Genomic DNA, 20,406 nt, shown 5'->3' with positions numbered 1-20,406 from the left:
AGTGTTAAATGGTGAATAAACAATTGTTGCATTATTGACGGACTGTGAATACATAAGACGTTTAATTAAAAGATTTGCAACGGGGCGCTGAAATACAGATTTGATTCTTAAGTTATTCCAAAAGCAAAGGTCGTATGACATGCGAAGATCATTGTGAAATGTGGATAGGTAAGAATTTGAAAGGAGGTGATCATGGTATACTTAGAGGTAATATACCAGAATTAGCCTTGAGTGACAGAAAAAAAGACTGTCAAGGTAACTAGGGACCTGACTGAGAATCAGACAGGTCACCTTCTGCATGTATGTTGCTGGTGTGTTAACACATTGCGGACAGGTTATTTTTCTTTAGGGTGTGACAGGAAATGAGCGTGATCATGTTACTGGCTAAGCTAGCAAACATTCCCAAGGTCAACTACACAGTAGTTATGATGCAACGTGGCCACACGGCGAGATATAATCGGTTGCAACATAACGCGTCAGAAAAGGGCCAATTGGCCCGCAACGCTATAGAAAGGTAGAGGGCCAATTGGCCCCTCCGGTCCTGAATGTGTTAACCTAACTCACTCTGTTTCTCTTTCAGTGTATTGTAGTACAATGAGAAGAAGGAAGTAGCTTGAACCTGATCCAATGCCTAGGACAAAGAAAGTGCTGCTAAATGGATTGCAGTCAAAAGGTGAAAAGCAGAAGGAAAAGTTGGAGGAAACGAAAAAACGGCAAAGACTCTTAGAAGCTCAAAAGGCAAGGGATAGGAGAGCCAATCAAACTCCAGAAGAGATAGCAGGTATAGGATCAAAGTAGATTTTAATCTTTGTTTGATAACATATATAATTTACAGTAAAAATGTGATAAAGTTGGGGGTTCGCAGTAGGGTAGTTGGTTGAGGCACCATGCTACAAGCCGGAAGGTCATAGGTTCATGTCCCGATGAGGTCATTGGATTTTTTTTTAGTTGACCTAATCCTTCCAGCCGCACTATGGCCCTGGGGTCAACTCAGCCTCTAACAGAAATGAGTACCAGGAATATTCTTGGAATATTCTTTGGGGTAAAGGGCGGCCGGCACGTAGGGTTGACAACCTTACCGCCATCCATGAGCCGATTGTCTAGAAAATACAGGAACCTCAACATCTCACAACCCTACGGTCCTCCACGGCTTGTAACAGGGATACCTTTACTTTACTTTATGTGATAAAGTGAGGGAAAGGTTAGTGAATAACTCTGTATTCAGTGAGTCTTGTTGAGACACTGGAATAATATGAATAATGCTTTCCAGCATGAAGAATGCAGCTTTTGTATAGAACAATATGGGTGAAAATAGACTATAAAAAGAGAAGGAACTGTGTCCACTCTAATGTGTTATAGTGAAGTCAGTAGTCATTGTGTATCATATCTAGGATTCATCATACAAGTCTGATGGTCTACTGGGGGCTTTATATAAAAAAAAAAAAACTAAAAAACAAACTCCATGTCTTGTAGTCCGCAAGCGAACTATATCGACTGAGCGACTGCCACTTGTCAGCAAAGTTAGTGTCAACTTTTTTGGATAGAGGGTGTCATGTAGTCAGTGCAACAGATCTCGGTTTTCTAGACCGAAGCCGCTATTTCCTTGAAGTAGCTCCTCAGTTATCCTTGCAAGGCTGAGTGAACCCCATTCTAGACCCACTACTTCTCAGAAAATCTTGTAGTGCCGGGAATTGAACCCGGGACCTCAGGATCTGTAGCCAGGAACTCTGACCACTAGATCACAGAGGCGGTGTAAAAATTTTACTAGTCACAACTGTTGGGTTTGAACCTGGAACCTTCAGAACTCTAGGCTAGTAGGCTAACCACTAGACCGCTAAGATAAAATAGGACAGCAAATAAAGAATTACCATTCCTTGGGCCCTCTTGATTGCCACTTAAGTTTTACCTGGGTTTAGGAAAGCAAAGTAGTGATAAATACGATACTTTAGAAATAGGGCTCAGTGGGCATGCAGTAACATGTTTACTTACACAGACTTTACTATAGGTTTCATTTAAACACGTTTTAATCATCCTAATTTATAATACTTTCATGTGTACCCCCAACTCAGTGAGACTGTTGTACATTTTGACTCTACAAACTGAATAATACTGAATCATAGGCATTCTTAAAGCCAATGAATAGTTGATGGACTGTCTCATTGTACTCCCATTTTCTCTCCAGTGTCTGATAAATGCAAGAATCTGATCAATACTTGATCCATTATGTTGAAACCCATACTGATGATCCCCACTAATTTTGTCTACATAAAGATGTAACTTGGAGAGAAGGATGCTGGATAATATTTGTATGAAGTAGATAACAGTGAATTGTCTCAATAATTATTGCACTCAGTTTTATCAGTCTTCATGTAAACTACTGAGAATATTTTCCACTGTTGAGACAGTTCTTCCTAATTTCAAATAGAACTAATGAGTTATGGATGTCAGAATGTAATGTTTCATCAGTACTGGTTAATTTATACCTTATTGACTTTGCGGTAGCAATTATTACCTCAGATGGACTAGGCTCGAGTATTAATGTCTCAGCTGTATTATCCGCCCAACATCACTAAGCCTATGTACGTTTAATAGAGGAGAGACGTAATTCTGCCTGTTATTCAAAATGTTGTGGGAACAAAATTATTTTTTTTATTGCTAGTGGGGTGGGACTAAGTCCCTTGTACTGCGGCCACTTCTGGCCTATTGTACCAGCCCCAGATGATGGTTGAGGGTGATTGTGGAGCAGTTGGTGGAATGAAGATTGGCAGGGGAAACCGAAGTACTCAGAGAAAACCTGCCCCAAATCCCACTTGACCAGACCCGGGATCGAATGCCACCATGGTGGAAAGCCAGCAACTAACCGCTTGAGCTATAGAATAATTGTTAACACTGTCCAGTGTGATTCAATTTGTAGGCATTTATTGCCTTTACATGTTTTGGTCAGCTGACCATCTTCAGAAGGCATAAGATCAACATGTTCAGGAACTACGAGTACTATTATAAAGTTTGTAATACATACATAGAAGTTTTATATAGAAAGTTATTTACAATTATTTAGATTAAAATTTTATTAATGTCATATATATATAAGATCTTGAACCAATATTCTATAATTCTATAATTTAGTTTACTAGTGTGACAGACAAGAATAAATAAACTTAAGCATTTTTGTGGGAATCTGCAAGCATGTCGGGGGCACGCGGTAGGGTAGTTGGTCGAAGCACTATGCTACAAGCTGGAAGGTTGCGGGTTCAAGTCCCGATGAGGTCATTGGATTTTTTTCAATTCACCTAACTCTTCCAGCCACACTATGGCCCTGGAGTTGACTCAGCCTGTAACAGAAATGGTTTACAGGTAATTAAATAATTTTCCTGGGGAGTAAAGCGCAGCCAGCGCATATGGCTGACAACCTTACTGCCATCTTTGAGCCGATTGTCTAGAGAAAATGTCCGATTCTCAACGTCTCACAACCGTATGGGCCTTCACGGCTTGTTACAGGGGTAGCTTTACTTTTACTTTTTTATCTGCAAGCATGTCACCATTCTCATCATTCTGAGTTAGTTCTAGGCTGGTAGCTCCTCATAAATTCATTTATTCCTCTGTGTAAGTCTATAATGTTCTTGTTGTCTCTGCGTGTTGCAAAGCTTATTAATTTTGCCTCCTAGGTATTCTCTCTTTTTGTTACTCGAATGTCTCCTAGCTTCATGTCTTAACATTGTTCAGATTATCTCCATTTATTTGGTTTGGATCCTGTAATCATTGCAAGGCTTATTTCCTTCAAACAATTAGTTTTGTACATCTTTCATCAAACCACGGCCTATGCTGTTTCAATTTTTGATAACTTCTTGGTTGACATTTTTATATTTTCATTAATAGTTTCCCAAGCTCTATTAATATCCATAGCTGTGAAACTTTTTCAGATTTTAATCTGGTGCTTTTTTTTTTAACCTCTGCTTCACTTAGTTCTGTAAGATTGAATCCTCCATGTCAAATTTTTGTATTTCTCATTTCTTTACAGAAACTTTTGAAAGATTGGTAATTTAGGAGGAAGTGACTAATGGCAAAAGTAACAGACAGATAAAATATTAGTAAAAAAAGACATTACTCTGAAAGACAGGTACATGAAAGTATAAAAGTATGATTGAGTTGTGAACTTCAGACCATCAATTAGAATAACAGTAAGCAACACTGAGAGAAATTTCAGTATCAGGTCATTACAAAGAAACAGTAGCATAGACAAGTGAGGTGACAAAAAAGGACTGAACACATTTTACTGTTGATTCTACACTTGGGACATTTGGTAGCTGTGTAGAAAGACACTTAAATTTTAAAACGTCACGGTGTGCACAGACTTTCATCATGTTATCCCATTGTACTGAGTGCTGTGATTAAGAAACACTATCGTGTAGCAGTGGGGGAGTAAGGTTTTAATGTAACCCACACTGCAGAGCTGAGTTTATCCTGATGTTAATTTCTGTAGAAGCATGTAATTTATTTCTAGCTCGTCGAATGCGAGATGCGCAGCGAGCTCGAGAACGTAGAGCTCGTTTAACACCTGAACAGATTGCTCAGCAAAGGCATAGAGATGCTGTTTTGAAACGAGAGAGAAGAGCAAAAGAGTCAGAGGCAGAAAAGGCAATACGCAGGTCCCTGGAAGCACAGAAGGCAAGGGAGCGGAGGGCAAAGATGTTGTGCAAGAAGAAAAGTTTCACCAGCATCTGCGCTTCTGCAGCATCAAGGATGGGTCTTTCCCATTTTGTAAGTTATAAAATAAAGGGTGGAAAAGAAATGCATGCTTGAAGCAGTCGCATGGACTATCGGACAGAAGCACAGTCTAACCAAAAAGAAAATGCATGCATGAACTCTAGTTCTGTAGGTTCCGTCACAAATATTTTTCCAGACTGTGAGATATTAACCCCATGTTAGGTGGGTCCCTGTCACCATGGCATGGCGCGTCCTTAGGTTGAGGATGGAGGAGACGCCCTCCAGTTTTGGAGGGAAGCTGCGAATATATTGAATAAGCAGTCACGGACAGCCGACAAGGGGTGGCTCTCCAGCTTGGGGGTTGGGCATGCGGCTAACAACTCCTCACTGTAAAAAATCATTATGTTACAAAAATGAACACAAAGCCTTGGACCTGGACAGATTCTTTGCATTATTAGAATGGATCTTAGAGAGATAGGATGGGATGGTATGGATTGGATAGAGCTGGCTCAGGATAGGGACCAGTGGAGGGCTCTTGTGAACATGGTAATGAACCTTCGGGTTCCATAAAATGCTGGGAAATTCTTGAGTAGCTGCAGATTTGGCTTCTCCCCAAGAAGGGCACAGCTTCATGAGTAAGTAAGTAAACATGTCCTTAATATAAAATAATACCTCAGTTCTTTGTTAATAAAGTGTTCACTCATCAGCCAAGAGGACCAGTTACAGGAACAGCACAGTACAATTTAGAATAGAACAGTTGCAATAAAATTGTTGGTATTGTTCATTACACGCAAGTTTAAAAGTGATTTCACTTTAATGCCATCAACTAATTCAGACTTGTTTCAATTAATAGTGATAGCCATGATGTGCAGGCTGATGGAGAATGATGGGGAGCGAGGGCCATAGAATGCTGTGTGCAAGGGGAAATTTGGCCGAATTCCACAACCTCATCAGAACATTTATTGTTTTGTGAGAAAATTCAGGCTTGGAAGCAAGTAACAATGGATGTTTTATGTAGAAGTCACAGTTAGCATATCCATGAAATACCACTAGAAATTTAGTTGTCAACTTCAGTGGTCATAAATGCAAAACTCAAATGTTAATTTTTGCAACCAGTTCTTTTCTCCTGCTGCAATCATCTGTTTCTTCACTGTCTTTAACCATCTCCTCTTACATATCAGTGATTCATCCATCAGAATACCCACCCATCAATTTGCAACTCATCTACCATGAGACTGTTGTTATTAAAAACAGTTTCTGTCATCTAAAAACTATTTGACACTGTTTAAAACACAACTTGCTAATAACAAACAACAAGAACAACTCCATGGTTTTAGTCTTCAAGCAAATTATACTGACCAAGTGACTACCTCTTGTCGATGAAGTTAGTGCCAACTTCAACAGATAAGAGGGTGTCGCATGGTAAGCACAATGAATCCTCACAGCTTTTAATTTTGGTTTCTAGACTGAAGCCACTATTTGCTTGAAATAGCTCCTCAGTTATTCTCACAAGGCTGAGTGAACCCCATTGTAGACCCAATACTTAGAAAATTTGGTTGTGCCAGGAATCGAACACAAACCTCTGGAGATGTAGCCAGAAACTGACCAGTAGACCATAGAGGTGGTCACAACTTGCTAATATGCTTCTGAATTTTTCAGAGAAAGACAGATTATGTGTGTGTGTTTTGGGAAAACTGGGCAAGTTATTTTGACTCAGTGATGCAAGTTTTGTATGTGCATTTCAAGGACATTGTACCAGCCAGTTTATTAGCAGTGTCTAGTGTTGTGTTCTCTGACTAGGTTAAAAAAGAAATGCTGGCTTAACTTACTCAATTTTTTGGTGCCATCTCCTTCAAAACAGTATCTTTGGGAATGTATACAGTGATCCCATAATTTTTCCACGCTTCAAAAGCACTGTGGAAGTCATTTTCCTTAATGCTGTCGAGTACCTCTTGCGATTCCCTTTGGATGTCAGACAAAAACAAAATGAAACAAACAAACTTCATTGCCTGTAGTTATTGTTTTCCCAAAGATGTGAGCAATAGAAAAATAAAATTCCTTTATTGGCAGTTGGTGCCAAAACTGCGCTCATTGCCTGGCAGGTGGCCATGTGCCCCTCTTCTGTGCATTAGAGCTAGCACAAGAGGGCATCAGCCCTTGTCACTCCTAGTGTAGAACAGCGCTGTATCATCACATTCCTAGTGAAAGAGAAAGTAAAACCAACAGACATTCTTCGTAGGTTAAACATACAGTAAGGGGAAAAGACCCTATGGTTGTTGCGTTGAATTTTCTGAAAGCCAGAAAGAAGTTCAAGATAGCTTTTACCTGGAAAAATCATGACTAGTGTCTTATGGGGCTGAGGAATGATTTATGTTGATTTTTTCCACATGATGTAACAATTAATGCACGTTATTGCAGCAACTTGTTTCATGATAATGTGCACCAAGCAGTTCAGAAGAGAAATCCTGGGGAACTATCAGAGATCATCCTACTGCATGACAGCATTCTTCCACATACTGCAAATTTGACAGAGGCAGCAGTTGGCAACAGTGGGCTGGGAAATTGTGGACCATTTCCCTTGCAGTCCTAACTGGTCCCACAGTGATTTTTATTTGTTTGGACCAATGAGGGTGCACCTAGGAAGACAGAAATTTGAAACTGATAATGAACTGAAACATGGTGTCCTGTACTGGCTACAAAGTCATGATAAATCATGTCAAACAAATCAAATTCATGATAAAACCTTTTATGCTGTTGGCATCAGTAACATGCTAGGATACTGGAAAAAATGTCTTAGTGTAGAGGTAGAATATCTTTAAAAGGAGCTAGACTTTCAAGTTCTGGTATGAATATTTTTTGGCAAAAAGAATGAAGTCCACATCAGCTTTGAACCACCCTTATATTATCCAACCAAAATTATAATTATGTTAATTGATATTTCTAATGCATGCAAAAACCTGACACCCAGCCTTTGAAGACTATGCGTTAAATATGGAGACAGCAGGTACTTCCAAAACATTGGTAATCACCTACCAGACTATACAGTCTCATAACCCAGAACACTGAAGTCTAATTCCTGACTTCATTCAGAATATGTTCAGCCATGTAATACCTGTTTTATCCCCACACTCTTCCAGAGCTGACCATATGTTGTGGTGCAACATAACTATGATACATTAACTTTTGGAAGGCCAGTATATTGTAACGTGTATGGGTGACTGAGGACTGTTCAGATTGGTTTTATTAACCACTCACAGGTTGTAACTACAATTACTTACGACACTCTTGCTGCTTTACACAATTCACAATCTCTTACATGTTAATCTTCTCACGACAAACTTTCCTTGGCTATCTTCCACCAAGAACTCTTTCACTATCGCTTAAACACTATCGAATACTCCCAGATACTCTTCAGTAAAGCGGCCTCCATAGTCTAGGGGTAACGTTCCCACCTCATGACTCAAGGTACGCGGGATCAAACCCGGCGGAGGTCGTGGAATTTTTAAGGGCAGAAAAATTCAGGGAACAAGTCCTCCAGGAGGGACTTTAAGCCGTGGGTCCCATGTCTTAGCTTTATGGCACGTAAAAGAACCTCATGTCCCAAAGGGACCACTGAGCCAAATTGATCGGACATTTCCCGCCCAACAGTAGTCTCTAACGCCTCTGATAGATGGGGGAAGCANAATAATAATAATAATAATAATAATAAATACTCCTCAGTACTGTCGAATACTGACTCCTTAGATATTCAATTTCTCTTATAAACTCTCAATCGGACAGGCGGAAAACACAGCTTGCTTCACTGTTGCTGACATCACAGCCTAGCGTGGAAGGGATGTTTACTGCTTCGTAGCAACAGGCGTGGTGAGGGGGGTGTGTGATGTCACTTGCGGAAACACAGAGGTCACATGACTCCTACTCATTACCGCAGTATGACGTCATGACACCTGCATGGGAGTCTTGTTTAGCGCCTGGCACTTAGAAGCAGCTTGCATACCCTTGTTCCACTGTTGTGTAACTTAGCAACCGACTGTTTATCAAGTCTCTCTTTGTGGTAACTCGTGCCACATCCCGTCACCCAGCAACAGGTTGACATGTCACAATATATTCCCAATATGGCACATAAGATTGAAATGAAAAATGAACACTTGTATATATGAAACAGTCTTATCTGTCAAATAAACAGCTGCAAGTTCTACAGTCCAGGTTCTTTCTTAGAACATACAAAGGATCATGTAAAAATGATAATTGTCAATTGCTATTTCAGATAAGTGTTACATATAAAAAATTATCAGCTACTGCTCCCTGTGTTAAACTATATAACTACCTATATATTGAAATGCACTGCAATGGTTGCCCCTAAAACCGGTAATAGTTACGGACTGTTTCCGTTAATGTTACTGCTTCATAGAACTCATTCTTTTTCTGTTTATTGCAGATGGATTTGGCAGAGCGGACTGACTTGAGGTGTGACCAAAATGTTAATGACCCTCTTAGCGTTTCTGCAGGTGGCACTGGGTTGGGCACAGAATGGGTAAATCCTACCACATTCATTGAACTCCAGTCTCTAGATCCGTATACATAAATCACACTGTTGAGATTATGGTACATATTTTGTACCTACTTTACAATCTTTCTAACATTAGATAAAGAGATGCAAGACAAGTGTACTAAAACCCACTTATCTTGCTCCTTGCAACTGAACTAGGTACTGAAGAATTCAGTCAGAAAGTTGCTATGAATGAGCGGATATGGTGATGTCAGTATTTATTTGGGACTTCGTGTATCTTAAAATGAAAGTTGCAGTTCTGCAGTATGAGGTCCATGGATATGCGTTTAAGGAAAATTGGCTTGGGAAGGGTGGGGAGATCTTTAACAGTGTTCTTAGATTGGTAGATCAAGAATTAAGTGCTGAGTATTTTGAGGCCAATATCAAGTTTCTGGTTATCGTTGTTATTAACCTGAAAACCATGATAAGTGAAGTTGTCAACTTTCCAGTATAAGATGTGGGTTGTAACTGAACTTCTTAAGAATCATGCAGACAAATGAGACATCTCACTTTTTGATGGGGGGGCAAAGGGCTCACCAAAATGCATGAAACTAAGATGATGTCTGATATATAAACCAGTTTTATTTCCTTAAATAACACTGATTACAGTGATTTATAACTTTTGCAGTCATTTTTTTGTAATGTACTGTTTACTTGATATTTCATCATATGCCCAACTTACAGCTAGGAATACTGAAGCATCTTATTATATGTTGCATTTGCCACAAATCTAAGTGATAGAGTTTAATATGTATACAATTCAGTGTAGTATCTGTCTGTCATTGTCAGTTAATAGTGACTGAGGCTAGATCTTTCTAAGGGACCCAACAGAATAGGTGTTCTCCCTCACCTGAGGATGGAAACAGATCCAGTTTCTGAAACGTTGTGTGTTTCTAAGTTATCTTAAAACCAGGACGATGGATAATGTCCAAAAACCCAGTATCTCTGTGTGTTATACACCATCGTCAGAATCCTATAGTAACTGCTAATAATAGGCTTCTTTACACAATAAATAAACATCAAGACCAACAAGGGATGCAAAATTACAAAATATACGTGTGGAAAATCGTTGTTCTCCATAATGAAGAAGTTCCAAAATTGGGTTTTACTTTTTTTCACCTCTTGGTTTAGCATATGCCGTGGATACAGCACAGTATTGGGTATCTTACAGCACGTGTTGGATGAAATGTATAAGAAGGAATTCTTCATGCAGAGGATTAGAAATATGAGTGATTGTATATTGTGAAGCTTAAGTATGTAGGAATAAAAAAGTCAGATAATTTCTTTGAAAAATGGGTAGTGACCAGTGTCTGTTTTTGCATGTTATTGAATCTTTATAATGCAGCTTCAGCCATCCTCCCTGTCTCTTTGCTTTAATATATTTGTTACCATGTTTTCTTGTGCAGATTGTCAGACTGACTGAATTCCATAGGGGCCCACTCATTCCCAATACTAAATTAAATACAGTTTCATTGTATGACTTTGTCGCATAGCAGATCTGTGAACAGGTGCGCCAATACAGATTAAATGCATCTGCTGTGCTCTTTAACAACTTTTGAAACTGTACAGTACAAGTCAGAGTAAGTTGAATAAGTTTATAATATTGTATCCAGAGGTGTATACACAACCTTCCGTAACAGAGTCTTGCCAAGTTCAGGAAGTGGTTCCTGAACAATAGCATTCCATTAAGGTATATATAAGTGGACCTTCCCATACCATCTGGGTTGTGAATTTTGTCTGTTCTTGGTTGCCATTAGAGTAATAGTCATCAAATTATGAAACTGTGCACATTTATGATAGAATATTGGTTAATTTTATTGTTTTGAAGGACAGATATGACTACAGCCATTATAAAATTAGTTTTTTATTAGTATTTGATTAGCATACCATTCTAATTAACGTAATTTATCTTAAGAAAAATAATAAGAACAATGGATGGTTTTGAATTGCAGTTTATATGCTTAAAAATACTGGTACTATTTAAATTCTTGTTTCTCAAAATTGTTGTAGGGATGAATTTTCCTGGAGTGAAAGTCCCAATTTCACAATTTTGTTTCAGTAGTTAAAGTTGAATATATATTTAAATGTTGAGTTTGTTGAGGAATTAACAGATGTCGGTACAGGAATTCAGACGTATCCAAAATTCAAACATATGTAAGATTGCAATATGTCACTTGAAAATTATGTCTTGCAAACAGAAATTACTACAAAATTATAAATATTCTCAAAAAGTACTTTTATTGGAGCTTTAACAGAATTACAGGTATCCTGAAAATATTTGTGCCATATTTAACTTTTTGTTTAATATTTAAAAATTAAGAATTTTCACCTTTATGTTGGTGTGGAATAGTCCTGTGTTCAGCAGACAGAAATTGAAAGGTGAACTAAACATGTTCATAGCGGGCTCTGCATCTTTACCCATTCTTTAACATGCCCAGAAATAAAATGAATGCTCTGTATGTATTTTAATAGTGTATTTTCTTACTCTTTCCTCCCCCCATTTTCTCTCTCTCTTGCCTTGGATTCTCAATTTATCATCCTTAGATAAAACAAGAAATGGATGAAGAATTTACAGATTTTTGTGAGTCAGCCTTCACAAATATTCCAGTGAAAATTGAACTCCGAGAAGATTTGCCAGTGACATGTGAGGGTGAGCCAAGGTTTCCTTATGATTGTGTTGCTACTAGTGAAGAGAAAAAATCTGAACAAAGAGGGAGCTGTGATATAGTGAGTAGTAATAAAACTAATGTTGACAGTGTGCGTGTTGGTATCCGTTACGAACTCCAGCATGGCAAGTACAGAGGCAAGGACTGTGAAGGACCTCAGCAGAATGAAAGAAGTGTGAACGAAATGACTTATAATGTCAAAGTCCGACCAAAAACACGTCCTCACCAGTGTGATGTTTGTGGAAAAACATTAAGTTCTAAAGGTAACATGCGTCTACATAAAATAAAACGGCATGACTTGAAAACACCGTTTGTTTGTAAAATATGCCAAGCTACGTTTGATTATCGAAGAGATGTTGTTCATCACAGGAATGAGATACATAGACGAAAATCTGATGGGATGTTTGAATGTCAGAAATGTGGTAAAGTAGCTTATGAGTTTCATAATTTTATGACTCACATGAAGATTCACCTCAAGCCAGAAAATGCAAGTGATACAATGTCAGTTGAACGAAAGAAATTAAAAAAGAAATCGGAAAATTCACAGGCTTTTATTTGTGAATTATGTGGCAAGACTTTTAAAAGATCAGATTCGTTGAAAACTCACAGAATGTTTGTTCATCTAGCTGATGGTGGAGCTCTAGCTGCTAAGTTCAAAATGCAACTTCAGGAGAAAAATTATATTTGTGATGCCTGTGGACGCCGTTTTGCATTTCGCTGTTTATTGCGCGACCACCTTAACATACATTCTGGCATGAAACCATATCCATGTTCAGAATGTGGAAGGGCATTTGCTCAGAGGGCATCTCTGAAGCAACACATAAAGACACATGGAGATTATAAACCTTTTCCGTGCCCAGAGTGTAATCTCGCATTTTATGGACGAGGGGACCTGAAAAAGCACATGAGAAAGCACACAGGTGAACGTCCATTTGTGTGTGAAGTGTGCGGTGAAGCTTATGCCCAAAGTAGCCATTTGAATGTTCATAGACGATCTCACACTGGGGAAAGACCATTCAATTGTGACATATGTGGACGAGGATTTACAAAGAGTAGTGACGTTATAAGGCATAGAAGAATCCATACTGGTGAATTACCTTTCTTGTGTCAGGTGTGTGGAAAAGGATTCAGGCAGTCAGCTCAATGTGCAAATCACATTAAAAATCACCATCCTGAAATAGTGGACCCATGAACCCTTCTTCACAATAGCAAAAACTTTATTTGATGATGATGTATTAGTCGTCTATACATAGATGATTTTGTGTATGAGGAAATTGTTTGATTTTGTTGATTAACTAGATTGTTACAAAATACAAATGAATGACTGATTTTTTAACATTTCATTATCTCTGTAAATGAAAAGAAGAACTCCAGTCAATTTAGAGAGCTATGCCTACATCGATATACTTTGTGTAATTAAGAGTGTATGTAATTTTGAAAGTAACATGAAAGTAGTATAACTGATGCATAATTTAATAGTACTTTACTGTGCATGTTTTGTGCAGCTAAAGGAGCTTGGATCAGTGCACCATTCAAACAGAAATGACTGCTGTCTTGTTTCCCCAGAAAATATTCAGTGGGATGGTTACCCAATGTCACTGATCAGTGAACAAATTGACACACGAATGCCATTCTATTTTGCATCAGATATACTAATTGAGAAATTTGTAAATTGTCTGCCTGTTCTGTATGGATGTATATTATATATAATTTGAGAAATATGTGAATCAGATATCTGTGATTTTCATGTCCATTTTCATTAGTAGATGGCTCTGGGGTTCACGTAGCCTCCTATCCAGTAGCTAAATATCACAGCATATTTCCCTTGAGGGTGAGCAAGTGTGTGGAGCTGGGCACACCTCCATTTAGTGTTTAAGACTTAGAATGTGTATTTATATTCACACCCTTTCATTGCCTTCATGGCATGATGCTTAGGCAAAGGCATACTTTGTCTTCACATACAGTCTGCATCAAAATATACAGTTCTGAAATGAAAAGACGTCCTGTTGATACCACTGTCTATTCATGTGAAAGCCCCTTGCGCGACAGAACCTTCTCAAATCCTGAAGAAATGGTCCGATCACCATGTCCCTGTAGGGTTCTTGGGTGACGGTAAGAACATTGCCTTCCTCATCCTCAATAAAACAGGTGCCTAATATACTGTGTACTGAGACGTGTACTATGTAGCGGTTTCTGGACGATAACATCTGGCCGCTCAAAACCAAGGAAGTGAGTTGTCTGGCGACCACTTCCGTATGGGCGGAAATAATACTCAACTATGAATACATTTTCCTCCGTCGAGAGACCCATTTCTAACAACAACTGCACAACACAACTTCCTTTTCACTACTGGGAACACGTGCAGCTGGAGCTATGCCCCATTGACATATGCACATGTGTGTTCGAGATGCGCGAGTTTCAGTACTGTATATTTTGTCGCATACTGTATTTGCCACTTAAAGTGATTTTATCTTCCTATATGCATTCCTAGAATTAGGTTAATAATTTTCACATATAGGAATTGATCAGAAACTGTAGATACAAAACTTGTGAAGATTTTTAGTTTGTATTTTTGTAATACAGTGTTTGTTTGTCATTTCACAGTTGTGTATGAGGTTTGTGTGATTAATACTATAGTATTTATCATGCTTGTAACACTTGAACCATGCAGTGTTCAAATGGGACAACTTAATGAAATAGGAAGTTCTGGATTATAATGTGAATTGTTATGGAGCAAAAAAAAAAAAATGGAACTATTATGCACTTTTCATTCATTATGTGTATTTATTACAAATAGCATACCTGCAGTTGTCATTGGGAATGTGGTACAGAACTCAGCATAGTGATAACACTCCTAGACTTGTATTTGGAGGAGGCTGTTTGAATCTTAGCCAGGACAATGTGTAACGTGATGGAGGTTTTCATGGCTTTTCTCAGTCCCACCAGGCAAATGCTGGTATAGTAGCTTGGTTAGGACTTGACTACTTCCTTCCAAATCCTTTCCATTTCATCACTCATTGTACCATATGATCTAGCTACTGACCATGTCATAAAATAGGTCACAATAAAAAAGGATAACTTCTTAAGCATCTGTGGTTTGCATTATGGATTTCTCTGGGGGGGGTCCTCTTCTCACTAGAAGTAGCAGAGTGGATATACAGGGTGTCCCAGGAGGAATGGACCAAACTTCGGGAGGGTGTTCCTTATGTTAAAGTATACCGATATAACCCAAAACACCTATGTCCAAAGTTGAGCGGTTACGGAGATAATGGTCAGAGAAGTGTCAAACTTTGACCGGTGTTACACACTTGTTGATTTCAAAATACATATTAAAACTGGCAGGAATATGTGGATTCTGTAATGTTAATAATGTACGTAACATCAAACTACAGTAGAACTTGGTTATAACGTCATCAAAGGGACCTAAAAATAGTGTCGTAACCGAAATGGGCACTTCCACAGTAGCCTTATGTTAGTCACGTAAAAATCTACCAAAAACCGAGTTAAAATGTTGCATTTTTTAGTGAAATACATAGTTAAGTACAGACTAATCTAACATTAACGTGGAATTGCCCAAATGTGTAATATCAAAGACATATTACAGCGCTCTTTACTGACAATACACACCGCACTAATACTGTACTGTATATTAAAGGTAGGCCTACTCACCAAATTACAGTAGATTACATCAATTGTTGTGCCTTACTGTACCTAGATACGAGTACAGTAATCAGTTATCTTCATCTGTTTCCTGTTACTTGCCCAATACACACTTTCTAAATTACGTTAACAACCTGCCGCGTCCTCTTGCACTATTCACGCAGTCCCACCCCACAACCTTGTTTTCGCATAAATCCCACGCTCCTCTTGCAGCCCGCGGTCGTATTCTTCCAGGACAGTCACGTCAGCAAGTAGAGAAAGTGAGGGTGGGCAGACACATCGAACTTTCCCACGATATCAGAGAAATTCAGGAATGAAAATGACGTTACATACGAGGTTGATGCATTTGTGCATGTCATACTAAGCAAGGTATAAAAACAGTTGCTTTATGAGGAATTAGTTCGTACCATTGAATATTTGACGCAATAGACAAGGTGTCGCAGAAACCGATGTTGCTATAACCAAGTTTTACTGTAACTTGTGAGTGACATGAAGCCATAAAATTGAAGTACAAAATACTCGCTCGCCATGTCATAATTGTCCTTAGGGTTTCCAAGCACTATACATGACACATGACTGGCAAGCGGTGGTGTAACATGACTGACTGCGCATTCTGCTATAAGCCAACTACATAAGTACTAAAATACAGTACCTGCTTTATAGTAATTGTTCAAAGTGTCCTCCGCCAGCTGCAATGCAGTTTTCGGCACGCATCATGAGGGATTGGGTAGCAGAAGCAATGTTGCCTGAATGGTGACGTACGTGCTCTGCCGCTGCAAAAATATGATTCCGCAGTGTTTCTCATTTGTACATCCTCCCTTTCCGACTGCACAGAAACACTCGGAAGAGAACCAGTCTCACGCAATGTCTGGTGAATTCACGTAAATACACGTCGAGATGGAATCATTCGATCGGGAAAACGCCTTTGATACTCTTCAACAGCAGCACGTACATTGCCACCGCAAAATTCATACACAAAATGCATATCACAATATTCAACGTGTGAAAACAAAAGGCATTTCAGCAACACCGCACAGCTACACGTAATTTACTAACCATTCACGACGCTGCCGCAACATACACTGTAGCCTCTGTAGGTAGTGCATGAGCTTATGGCTAGTGTGACTCACAGCACTCAAGGACAAACAGATAAGAGTCTCAGCTGACAGGTGTAGTGTGTGGACCCGTCAGAAGACCACACTTTTCTTGGGCCATTATCTCCGTAACCATTCAACTTTGGACATAGGTGTTTTGGGTTATATCGGCATACTTTAACATAAGGAACATCCTCCTGAAGTTAGGTCCATTCCTCCTGGGACACCCTGTATATGGCGTTGGGTTGCAGTTAAGTTCTTTTGCATGGTTTGGAGGCCTCTTAATAAAAACAAAGTACAATTTGAATAATAAATTTTTGCTGGTAAGTTAAATATACATGGGGGCACACAGTAGCATATTTGGTTGAGGCACTATACTACAAGCCAGAAGGTCGCAGGATTTAATGATGAAAGGAAACTGCTCTTGATTATCAATTGTAATTACACTTGTTGCTTAGTACAAATTCTGTTGATGGCTTCGCAACAGACTTATGAAAGTATGTGTGTGTAAATGGACTAAAGTTTTAAGAATAATTCACATTTAACCAAACTCTCATAAATAACTTATAGTGAAATTGTTAACTGATGTTGTACATTTATTGTTCCTCATATTTGAGGTTCACGTTTCATAATTCCAGATCGATCTTGTCAGCTTTGCATTTCCTCACATGGAGGACCCAAGTTAGATACCCTCAGAAAAGTGTGTAATTAGATTGTACTGTATTATAATTCTCTGAGAAAAAAGGTTTGCATGAATACTGTTTTATGATGACCACCAGTAGCAAAATTTTGAAATAATGGTTATGGACTCTGATAAGTATGTGTGTACTCTTGAAATGAATTATGTATTGTTATTTTCTCTCCACAGCTTTTACACCTACAGTTATATTGTTTCTTTTTGAGAGGCATGGAAATACTTGTATAAGCAAAAAGTTTGCTAAGTTTGTGTGATGCTACTGGTACAAATGGCAAGGCATGGAGGGACGGACTGAGGTAGACTGTGATATACTTCATGTGAGTTAGATGTTGAGAAGTTACACAAAGCTTGTGAAGGCTTACCACAGGAAACGTCTCAAAGAATATAGAGGATAATGTGTTGGGAGCTTGATCATTAATAACAGATTTCAAAATATTGAGGGATAGCTGTATATTTTAGTCTATTTTATTATTTTTATTATGCTGCTGATGATGATGATTTAATTTGACTCCTTATTTTTACATGCTAGCTTAACACTACTGAAGGCAATTGCAGGGTCAACACAATCAAATAAATGTAAAATACACATGCAGGACAGATGCATGAATATATGATACGACAATGATAGCAGTTAGTGTATTAAGGTGCCTGCCAAATATCAAGGCCTAAAACATGTAAGCACTAAAGTACACAACAACAAAGAAATAATGAAAGTATAATAGTAGCTAAATATGATTATACACAAGAAGGTTTTTCTTGAAGGAGAGTGTATTTCTACAAACATTACAAACTGACAAATATACTGGTACACCTTGCTGGGAGACTAGATGTTATGTTATTGCTTGCATTAATAATTGAAAATTTCTGGCTAATTAAGTGGGTAGGTCCATGTATGAAGACCAATGCTGTCCATGATATGGTGAGTTTGTTTTGTTCTTAAAACAAAAGGAAATGAGCACTGTGCTTATTGTCATTTGAAACAAAGTGATACAAGTCATAATAAAAAAAAGACTGCCCTGATATAATTGACTGTAACTCAGATATGTATTTTTTGTGTATGTACATTCATGTTTGAGTTGCCCAATTAATAATTTGGAGACTGGAAAAGCTAAGTAAGATAAGATTAGAAAAATGGTATCAGTGTATGGACAGCATCGCCATGAAGCGGACATGGACATGAGCTGAATGTAATTAGGAAAGGATGAAGAAGGGGGGGGGGACATGCAAGTAGAAGCATACAAGCAGAAATATTCAGTATAGCAACATACTTAAAGAAAATATCTGAAGAGGTCTCATTAGAAAAAGATTATGATAGTGGCCAAACATGAACAGATCCATAAATAAAGTATAAGAAGTCAGAAGACACCTGGTCATACAGAAAGAAACTTGAAACGCTTGAAGATGGAGGGGAACAAAGCATTAGGCTAGTGACATGAAAAGAAGTGAAAAGTAAATGGAAGAATAAGATAATGCATGGTCACTATGTTCAAAATCTGGATACCCAAGTTATCAGGAGAACTTGAAGGAGGAACTGAAAGTGAGATAATTGCTGCAAAAGATGAAGTGTGGGTCACTAAATCTTATGCTACAAGGGTACTGAAAACTACAGATGACAGGTAATATATAATGTGCCCATAATCTGATGAAACAGTAGTGCTAGCTAAGGAAAAATATGTAAAATGTCGCATGGGGTTTGCATACAGTTCTGTTGCAGTATCTGTGAACAAGTAGAGAAACTGGAAAGGAACAAACGGTGCAAACATGTACCAATACTAGTCAGAGTAATCAAATTACTGTACTCTGGAACCAAGAAATTGTGACAAAACTATGCATGTAACAAACTGACATACTTCAAAATAGAAAAGGAATGTTTTGCTGATGTATCTGTACCATATGATAAAATGTACTGAAGAAGATAGCTGAAGTCTGGAATATATATATATATATATATATATAGATATATACTGACCGAAGAGCAGTGCACATGAAATGTGAAAGTGAAGGTTAAACCGGTAATTGTAGATGCAGCTGGAAGCCTTTCGAGATCATTTCAGAAATATTTAGAAGACACTTCAGTGCAAAATTTCAAATTTCTCCCCCCTGGAATGTGAAACCATGTAGCATAGCATCACATCCCAAGAGGCTCTAATCTTCATAGTTCCACTTGCAAGAATCTCACATTTCACACTTGTTTCCATTTATTTTTAAGCCGATAGCATATATTTAAAAAGTACTCTGCAATATATTATGTATTTCCTCTGTCTTTATACACATTCCCTATATTATATATTTCTGCAGTTTATTCCCCAAGTGAATGCCAGATCTAGTATCAAGAAAGTAGCAACGCAGTATGCATCCTACTTGGGTGACAGCTAGATAGACCGACTGTTTGTTAATCATTACTTGAATGGGAGAAAGGTAAGTGGAACCTTTGTGATAGATGATAAGGAACCATGGGGAGGTACTATCACAATTACCAATCTTGCATTGAGGACTGCGATCACATGTCAAGGGGGAATAACCAAGATGTTTACCTACTGTGAGGCATAACTGATCCAGGGGAGAAGCTGGGTTGAAGTAATTAACTATGGGGTACACACCACATAATGGACAAGGGACCAAATTACGTTTAGATCGCGATAATTAACCTAGACAACGAAAAGGGAAAGAACTAGTGCTAAAATAATGAACCATCGTGGTATGGTAACGATATGAGTTGTATGACGCATCGCGGGTAGCATATGGTATTATCGGGACAATTCGGGACATTCCATGGGGCAGTTTGAAGTCGGGTAAAGTAATTTTCTATTCGCTTTTCAGCATGACACCTGTTGATAATATATGCGATGTATGTGACATTAATTGTTAATTACAACATAACTGGTAGTATTGTAATTACAAAATATTTTTAATTCATCTAGAGCAAGGAATGGTACACTCAACAAAATTACCCACATTTCCCGGTTTGGTATCCTGAGTATTCCGTGCGATTCCGTGCCCCGTCCTATCGATGTTCAGCTCGTTAAACTTCAAGAT

The 20,406-nt window shown here is 38.4% G+C and overlaps 1 protein-coding gene and 1 long non-coding RNA gene across 9 annotated transcripts in view; one reads left to right on the top strand and one right to left on the bottom strand.

The window, feature by feature from the left end:
• Nucleotides 1-13,232, top strand: part of LOC111867868 (zinc finger protein 2 homolog) — a 19,124-nt gene extending 5,892 nt beyond the window's left edge. For 6 of the 8 annotated variants that reach the window (XM_023858070.2, XM_023858069.2, XM_023858068.2 and 3 more), the window contains exons 3-5: nucleotides 4,502-4,758; nucleotides 9,143-9,238; nucleotides 11,798-13,232. In XM_023858070.2, the coding sequence (XP_023713838.1) occupies nucleotides 4,502-4,758; nucleotides 9,143-9,238; nucleotides 11,798-13,111 (1,667 nt within the window). In that variant the 3' untranslated portion in view covers nucleotides 13,112-13,232. Of the gene's footprint in view, nucleotides 1-580; nucleotides 782-4,501; nucleotides 4,759-9,142; nucleotides 9,239-11,797 lie in introns of all 8 variants that reach the window. The other 2 variants (XM_033752839.1, XM_023858067.2) reach the window with 1 other exon arrangement.
• Nucleotides 3,305-20,404, bottom strand: LOC111867869. The gene is made up of 3 exons (XR_002843412.2): nucleotides 20,326-20,404; nucleotides 6,534-6,666; nucleotides 3,305-3,332 (listed from the first exon to the last, which is right to left on the bottom strand). It is a non-coding gene; the product is annotated as an uncharacterized LOC111867869 (long non-coding RNA).
• Between the last annotated feature and the right edge of the window lie 2 nt (nucleotides 20,405-20,406).

The sequence above is a fragment of the Cryptotermes secundus genome, unplaced genomic scaffold (assembly GCF_002891405.2).
Source record: "Cryptotermes secundus unplaced genomic scaffold, Csec_1.0 scaffold37, whole genome shotgun sequence".
Classification (NCBI taxonomy): domain Eukaryota; kingdom Metazoa; phylum Arthropoda; class Insecta; order Blattodea; family Kalotermitidae; genus Cryptotermes; species Cryptotermes secundus.
This window is presented reverse-complemented; position numbering and strand designations above follow the sequence as displayed.